Source organism: Gopherus evgoodei, chromosome 21 (genome assembly GCF_007399415.2).
Source record: "Gopherus evgoodei ecotype Sinaloan lineage chromosome 21, rGopEvg1_v1.p, whole genome shotgun sequence".
NCBI lineage: Eukaryota > Metazoa > Chordata > Testudines > Testudinidae > Gopherus > Gopherus evgoodei.
This window is the reverse complement of record NC_044342.1, coordinates 8,769,561-8,778,590: the sequence shown is the minus strand read 5'-3', so window position 1 is coordinate 8,778,590 and position 9,030 is coordinate 8,769,561. Positions and strand designations below refer to the sequence as shown.

The window sequence follows — 9,030 nt, the reverse complement described above, 5'->3', positions numbered from 1 at the left end:
CCTTTCTTCCACTCCCAGTTTGTGGTTGTCAGAAGTTTAGGGTCATCCTGAACATGGGGTTGCATCCCTAACCATCTTGGCCAATAGCCATTGATGGAAATATCCTCTACGAACTCCATCATTCCACTGTGAACTAGTCTGAGACCCTGCAATTCATCTCACATGAGCAATTCTACAGACTTTACTGCTGCTGTGCCCTGTTCAAATGACAAATTAGCATTCTCCTGAGCCACATAGCCTCAGAGATAATGGCTCTGCAGTCAGCATTTGAAATTGGGATTGATGTACTGGAAAAAGGCTTCTTATTTATCCATCTTAGGTATGCATAATGTGCCCATCACCTTGGTATCTAAACTTAATAGCTACCTGATCTAATGTCCATGTGGACTTTTATTAATAATTTTATTTGATCTGTACAACTTGTAACAATGTATCCCTTCAAAATTAAGCTCTGCTAATCAGCTAACAATGAATGGAGGTTAATTATAATGAGTCCCACTGGGCATTATAAAAAGTCTTTGCTGAGATCCTGAAACAGAGTTTCAACTTCAAACAGATTAAAGAGGAGATTGTTAAAACTCAGCAGGCTGAATTGGTGTAGCACTACTGAAGTCCACAAAGTTGCATCCAGGATGAATTTGGCCCACGGCATTAAATGGCTAGCAACAGACGATGCTTATGGACTTCCCGGCGATAATTAATGTTAAAACAAAATTGATGTAACATTAAGCAACTAAAAGTGAGAAAAAAGAAGCACAAAACTGTCTGGACAAGACCATTAGCTGCTGTTGGTATTGCCCCATGGTAGTCAATGGAGCTATGTTAATTTTCATCATCTGAGGATCTGACCCATTAAAGGTAGTAGAATTGATAGAAGACTTTATTCTCACAAGAGGAATATCCCCAATGCACCTCCTCACTGAGTCCCAGAGTAGTAAGTGTTGGAGCTGTCTTTGGAGATGGACAATTAGTCTTCAGAAGAGCCAAAACAGTTATTAACTATGGATAATCATTACTCCAAAGGGCAGCAAGGGGAATCCAGACAGATCTATGTAAACATCAAGGGGCCAAAATCATCATTGGAGTGATGCCATTCTAGGTAGTGGGATTAAACCAGAGATGAGTTTGGCCGTAATGCTTTCAGGAGAACCCTCAGAACAGCTAAGCTGTTGAATGGCTCAGGGAACAGGTTGCACATGTTGTTTCAAATCTACGTCATGCTGGTTAATATCTGTCCACTAGGATGCTAGTGACCAGTTGTGGGTGCTGGCTGAGGGTTAGATTGTCAACCCCTTCCGCATACTGGAGAATAGTTACTCAGGCAAATAGTCCCTTTGAAATCAAGGGAGCCAATGATGAGAGTAATTGTTTACCAGTTTGAGCAAAGGATTCACAATCTGGCCTTTATTTAGCACTGCAGCCACAAGCAATTTAAAGGTCCAGTTCTGCCTTCCTTACTCACATGGAATAGCACCTCACTCTGTGATTAGTCCTACTGATTTCAACAGGGCTACCAATGGAGAAAGATACCAACGGTCTATTTAGCCTAGTATCCTGTCTTCTGACCATGGCCAGCTGCCAAAGACGATGCTTAGGACGGTGATGTGTGAAGAGCAGGTGGGGAAGGCCTTACTTCGCACTTTGGCTGAGGGGATGCGGATGACGGTAGCAACAATGTAGGAATAGGAGACCGCGGTGATGACCAAAAAACCCAGCAAAACAACAGCTGCTACCAGGAAGTCCATTGATTCCACCAGGTGTGTTTTGGAGCACGAGAGGCTGACAAGGGACCCCAGGTCACAGAAGAAATGGTTGAGGACGTTGGGGCCGCAGAAGGAGAGCCGGGAGATCATCATGATTAGGCCAATGATGAAGAAGAAACCACCAAACCAAGAAGTAAGCACCATGAAGGTGCAGACCCTGCCGCTCATGATGGCCATGTAGCGCAGCGGGTAACAAATGGCCACGTAGTGATCCACAGACATAGCTGCCAAGAGAAGGAACTCAGAGACTCCCAGGGAGAAGTAGAAAAAGGCCTGGGTGATGCAGCCTGTGAAGGAGATGGTCTTGTCCTCTGAGACAAAATTGGCCAGCTTCTCACGGACGATGACGCTGGTGAAACAGATCTCAAGGAAGGAGAAGCTCCTGAGAAAGAAGTACATGGGGGTGTGGAGGCGGTGGTCAGCCCAGGTGATGGCAATGATCACCACATTCCCAGCAAGTGTCAGGAGGTAAATCATCAGGTGCACCCAGGAAGAGCAGGAAGCCCAGGTGATGCAGGTGAGGGAACTGCAGCAGGACAAATTGTCTCAAGTGCTCTGGTTGTCCAGCACCATACCTTGTTGCCTTCCAGGAAAGAAGGGAGAGAGAGCCATCAACATCAGCTGTACTAAACTTTGAGATAGTACACAAGGGGAGAGGGGCTGGAATATGGGCCCTGGACACCATGAGACTTTGATATCTCTGTGACTCAATTTCTCCCCAATCTAAAAAATTGGGTTAATGATAATTTACTTCCAATTGTGAGGTATTGGGGGGGCAATATGGGCCAATGAGTGGTTGTGTCACACTTACCCTGCCACCTGGATGCCTCATGATGCTTTGCTGCTGTAGCTCCCAACCTGGGATGCTCACAACCAGCCTACCAGTATGCAGGTCACACCATGAGTGTCTGTGCTTAGACCTCCCTAGTTACAGCCCCACCGCAGCTTCCACCAACAACGGTTACACCCGGTGAGGTGACCTCAGGCCTGAATTTTCCCAAAACCACGTGCCCTGAAGTGCCCAGCCCTCTTGAGCTGTTTGGAGAAATAATAAGATGTGTTTGTTCCACTAAAGACACAGAAGCACATCACAGCTTATTAACATAACTGGGGTAAATGCACCCTTCTAATTAAACATGGTTTTGAGTTGGTTTATAGTAACAGTGAAACAAGTTCATCAACAAAGAAAGATGGGATTTTAAGTGAATTCAAGAACAAGAGATAAAGTTAGAAAGGGTTACCAGTAAATAAAAGTGAAAACATGCATCTAAAAGTCTAAAACTTAATCTAGCAAGGTACAGGCTGTGTTCAATATGGTTTCTCTCTCCAGTCATTCTTCTTCCCAGCCATGGCTGACATTCCTTCACCCAGAACCTTCCAAAGATGTACAATGAGCTTGTCTGTAAGATGACGAGTTTATATTTTTTCCCTTAATTTTAAAAGAGTAGATATTTCCATAGGAATGACCAGGTCAGATTCCATCATCTGGTATAATAAAAATGTATGATTGCTGTTAGATACATAGATAGATAGATAGACAGACAGATAGTTAGATAGATGTGCATAGAGAGGTACAAAGACAGATTCTGTGATGGTACCATGCATGTTCTCATCACTTTCAGATGTTGACGGATAACTGAGGAAATAATCTGTCATCCTACATTCCTAACAACAATCTAATATATAAAAGGGAAATCACAATGTAACACATGGAACATATTATTATTGATAATTTAGCTTTGAACATATGCACACTCTAATTAAGATATATTTTCCAAATACAAGTCCTACGTATTAAAAAACCTATGATCTATTTCACACACACACACACACACACACACACACACACCACAAACACACGCACAAAATAAATAGATACATTAAATAAAATGATCTATTTTACACACACACAAATAAATAAATAAATAAATAAATAAATAAATAAATAAACTGATAACCTAGGAATCCTTGCTGGTGGGAGACTCATCTTCAAATATCATTCAGAAACAGGTATCTCACTAAAGCTCTTAACAAAATAAACTGGGAATATTTTCAGTAGCTGACTTTACTCAGCTTGCTCCTTATTCTGTCCCAGAAAAGAAAAACACCTGGAACACTGGAGGATATAAACCAGCTAGTACATCTCATGGAGAAATGATTGTTCTAAATGAAATGAAAACAGCTAACTTCTCAGCAAGTTGAGACTATAAAGTGGACCTCTTGGGGCTCATTAAGTGTAGAGTTGGCTTCTGGCATGGTAAAATTTAACTTGCCAAAAGTGATTTTCTCCAGCCCACAAACTCTCCAAACTTTCTTTGTAATGAAGAAAGAAGAAGGGGCTGATGAAGACTGCAAAAGTTCTGGTGCAGATATTCCTTAGATTAAGCTGGGCAATTCACTTAAGGAGCAATTTATATCTATAAAAAGCTGGACCTCTGTGGAGCGCTTATGAAATAAACATGCATTTGTGTAAATGTGATAGATAGATAGATACTGGATTTTCTGAAAGTTCTGGGGACTTGGCCTCTGGAAATAAAGCACTTTAAGGTATTTAAAGTTGGGATCCCCAGATCACTAGTTCCTCATGAATATCTTAGCCGAGTTTGGTTTCTAGGACCATGGGCAAGTCTCACTGGTATATTCTGACTGTTCCACTCTAGTTATAGAAATTAAGTGTGGAATTGATTTAGGTGTTTTCTGGCTACTTTATGTCAGCAGATCAGCCAGAACCCAACGATCTGATTCCTGGAACGTGTCAAAACATGTGCTTGGTTTTGAACCTCCCCAATTCCAGATTGAAACATCCTTGCAGCCCCTCTCTCCATGAAAACCTCAGATCTGTGTCCCTTTGGGGAGGTCAGAACAAGTTTAATATTGAAACATGGCAGCTAGCTTATCTCAACAATCCCCACTCAACTCCATATCTCAGTGCAACCTTGGAGACATTGCTGTCCCTCCATGTTAAGGGGATTAATTAAAATCTCCAGTTCGAATTCTAGGGAAACTGGGATCTGGATTTTGCCTCCTGGGTCCATCTCTACTGAAAACCAAACTGAAGAGCTTATATTAAAACATTCAGATCGTCTTCTTCTTCCTCTCTCTCTCTCTCTCTCTCTTCTTATTCTTCTCCTGATGATCTGTGTTCACTCAAATCACCGGCACTGAGCACAGAACTGAAATGTTAGAAATGGTCAGATTTTTTTTAAAGTTCAATTAAATATATTAAAAAATTAAAACTCAGAGTTCAGGTTGCTTTGAACTTTGGAGCTTGTGTTATTTCTAACTTGTGATTATTCAGATAGCAGTTCAGTGCATCACTGTTGGGAAGAAAATCTTGAAAAGATGTACACAATATAGTGGCCTCTGCCTGAGTTTGCAAAGAGCCTGAACTGATCACTCCCAGATGGCGACATTTTGGTGTTTAATTTTTAAAAAAGCAGGAGGGACCATGGAAATCATGCTCCTTCCATTGTACCCCATGCTCATCTCTCTCTCTCTTTACTAGGATTCCTTCATGCTCATGCATGGTTTTTGTCTTTTTCAACTTTATTTTTTAATTGAAACACATATGTAAATATGGGTTCTCTATAGTAAGATTTCCCTCTATGCTTTAAATAAAATTTCACTGTAAACCCTCTCATTTGAGGATTTTTATATTCTACCCTGCCATCTAAAACTTCCTTTACAGTTTACAAGCAGAAAAATGTTTGTTTGATTATGCCGTGGGGTTTTTTGGTAGGCGTCACTTTAAAATTAAGCTAATGCTATTATTTGAAAGACTAGGGTAATATATATTAAACATTTTTTATTTAGCTATATCTTTACAAAATATTGATTTGATTGTAAAGACAGACCTTTTTGTTATGTTACAGGATTTTTCATCTCAGTCAAAAAAGACCAATACTGTTTTTTTATTCATGTTCAACATTTAAAAGTTTGTTAAAACTTGATTTGGTTTAACAGCATTTAGGTTTTAAAAAAGTTAGGAGAAAAAAAGGGCAGAATGTAGTCTGCACATGTCTTGTAAAAATGTTATCAACTGTTTTATAGAAGCTGGTTTCTCTTTTAAATTAACCTCTGTGTGTGTGTTTTTCATGAAGTGTGTAATTCTAAAGCTTTCTTTAGTGTTTACAATGAATACGGGTTTAGAGCTGTTTTCCTTTAGGTAAAACTTTAAAAACCAAGCTAACATTAATTTTTAAAGGCCGTCATATTTCCACATAAACTTTGGCTTTCATTCCTCTGTTTCCAGAAAGGCATTTATGAAAAAAGCCACCAGCCTATAACCACGCCTTGTGGCACACTATGATTGGTTCAGGGAAATACAATTCTACCACATGTCTAAATAATAGCTTCTGATTGGCTCAGGCAAGAGGCATGGCTTGTCCAAAGCTGACTTTGCTGGAATTACCGGCACTTGCCTTAACAGGTGGAGAACTTCATGGGGCCAGCAGCGATGGGGGACACGCTAATAGACACTAGGTAGCTCCTCCCCCCGGCAGTCTCTGTCACTCATTGGCCAGCTAGGGACGAGGGTGCAGATTTCCCAGCTCCAAGGATTTAACCAAGGGTGGCGGGGGCCACCTGGACCCTCTTAATGTTGTTCCAGCAGCCCCACCCTATCCATCCTGAGCTAGGAATGGGAAGCTGGCTGGGCAGATGCTGCAGGTCTAGTCCAGTGCCCATTTGGAGGTTAGAAAGGTATTTTTTCTCCCATTTAGTGGAGGACCAGGGAGTTTTCTGCCTTCCTTGCAGCTAGAATGACAAGATGGCAAGTGTGAAAAATCAGGACAGAGGGTGAGGGGTAATATGCACCTATATATGACAAAGCCCCTGTCATAAGCATAAAGCTAAGGGTAGCATAAAATCCCTCTTCACCCTATAAAGGGTTAATTCCTCTTTACCCTGTAAAGGGTTAAGAAGTTCAGATAACCTGGGTGGCACCTGACCAAAAGGACCAATAAGGGGAGAAGATACTTTCAAATCTGTGGGGGAAAGGTTTTTTGACCTGTGTCCCCTGGTGTCAACAGGGTAACAGGGCAGGAAAAATACATCTTTCTAAAACATATCGACCCTAAGCATCTAATATTGCAGAAATAGTAAGTAATAGAAAGAAATGCATTAGATTGTCCTTTGTTTTAGCTTGTGAATTTTCCCTGTGCTAAGGGGGAGGCTTATCCCTGTTTCTGTAATTTTAAAGTTTTGCCTAGAGGGGAAATCCTCTGTGCTTTTGAATCTTTTGTTATTCTGTAAAGTACTTACCATCCTGATCTTACAGAGGTGATTCTTTTACCTTCTCTTTAATTAAAATTCTTCTTTTAAGAACTGAGTTGATTTTTCATTGTTCTTATGATCCAAGGGTTTGGGTCTGTGTTTCCAGATGTTTTCTTTCTTTTTGTTTTTAATAAAATTTCCCCTTTTTTAAGAACAGGATTGGGCTTTTGTGTCCTAAGAGGTTTGTGCAAGTTATTTAATTATCTGATGGCAACAGCTGATTCCTTTGGTTTCTTTCTCAGCTCTTCCCCAGAATGGGGGTGAAAGGGTTTGAGAGTACCCCACAGGGAGGAATTCCCAAGCGCGCCTCCCTGGATTCCTGGAGGGGTTGTGCACTTGGGTGGTGGCAGCATTTACCGATCCAAGATCAGAGAAAACCTGTAATCTTGGGAGTTTAATACCAGCCTGGAGTGGCCAGTATTAATTTTTAGAGTCCTTGCGGCCCACACCTTCTGGACTCGAAGTGCCAGAGTGGGGAATCAGCCTGGACAGTCTGTCTGTATTTATCTAACATGGCAAGTTTTGAAAATCACACCCAATCAATTCCAAAATGTCAGGAAATGTCCTAGGCCCTTGTATTCCTTTTTACTTTCACCTTAACTGTCAGTTTCCTGGTTTCTTTTGGGGTAATTACAAATTCCTTCTAATATAGTTTACTCTAAATCACTGATATACACTATCAGCCTTTACTGCATAGTGTGTGTGTAACTGGTAATACACTCAAGGTCGCACAGGTTATGTAGTCTTGGAATGACACAGAGGTTGAATCTCTTTAAGCACAGACCTGCAACCAGGGTCCCCACAGACATTTTATTATTTTTAAAAACGTTTAGGTCCTAATTCCCTGGTAATCCCTAGTTGCTTTGGGCTGCTCCTGGGTTGCTCCTGAACAGGGCCACCTCCAGGGTTGTTGCTGCCCCAAGCAGCGTGCGCACACACAAAAAAAAGCCATGATCTGTAGCAGCTCTACCGCTGCCGCTTCATTCTTCGGCGGCAATTCAGCGGCAGGTCCTTCACTCCCAGAAGGACTGAGGGACCCGCTGCCAAAGAGTCGGATGTGCTCCCTCTCTCCATTGGCCGCCCCAAGCACCTGCTTGCTGAGCTGGTGCCTGGAGCCGGCCCTGCCTGCACCGTCAGATGAGGGGATGGGGGATCTGTGTTCATTTCCCTCCTTAAACATGCTCTGGTCTTTTAAAATTTATTTGCCAAAATCCTCCTGAGTCTTTTAGATCTTTCTCACTTTTTTCCTCAGCCCCTGTTCACGTTTTTAGGTTTCATGTTTAGTCAAAGTCACCCTTCACCCTTCACTGCTTTCTCCAATTTTACAATCATCTCATGTGTCTGTTATTCTTTTGCTCTGAAGCCTCCCTTTCTTCTGGAGAAGGTTGCTTTTGAAATGCCTCAAGAAGTAACTTTGAAAACTTTTTATCCATTAAATGCCTAAGAGACGCACAAGTGTGAAACAGCTCATTACAAACAACAATTGATGGAACAAAACCAGCAGGTGGATTGTTATTTGTAGCAATGGCTCTCGGCTGATCAGAATCAGGGGGATTGAATGTTTGGCGCTGCTCATGCCCAGCCCTAGACACTGCTGCTTTTACCGGTTTGTTTACCCTTTTTAATGTTGGTTTCTTATGTGCAGTGGAGGCTTTGAGCTGTTCAGAATTGGAGGTTTTGGCCTCTTTGTGTCGCTTACCCACGTCCCCGCATACTGCAACTGCTACAGGGATGTGTGCCCTTTTTAATGATGAGTCGTTCTGTACAATAACGGCTCTGGATGTTCTGGGCTGTTCAGAACCAGGGGAAGTGGTTTCTTTGCTCCCACTCTTGGAAAATGCAGCTGCTTTAGAGAAGTTTTCTTGGCCCTTTTCAAAGACCTCCCCTCCGATCTTTCTTCTTGTAGAATAACACTTGATAAATTTGCCAACATTCATAAATAAGATGCTTTTAAATAGAAACCTGTACGTGTTTCTCCTAACAACAGCATGCA

At 41.8% G+C, this 9,030-nt stretch overlaps 1 protein-coding gene across 1 annotated transcript; it reads right to left on the bottom strand.

The window, feature by feature from the left end:
- Nucleotides 1-1,541: 1,541 nt before the first annotated feature.
- LOC115637916 (olfactory receptor 6C4-like) lies at nt 1,542-2,240 on the bottom strand. Its single transcript, XM_030539508.1, has one exon. It carries the CDS (start codon nt 2,238-2,240, stop codon nt 1,542-1,544), a length of 699 nt encoding a protein of 232 aa, XP_030395368.1.
- Between the last annotated feature and the right edge of the window lie 6,790 nt (nt 2,241-9,030).

Coding starts and splice junctions, on each gene's coding strand:
- LOC115637916 (XM_030539508.1), bottom strand. CDS start 2,240: ATGATTTACCTCCTGACACTTGCTGGGAATGTGGTGATCATTGCCATC.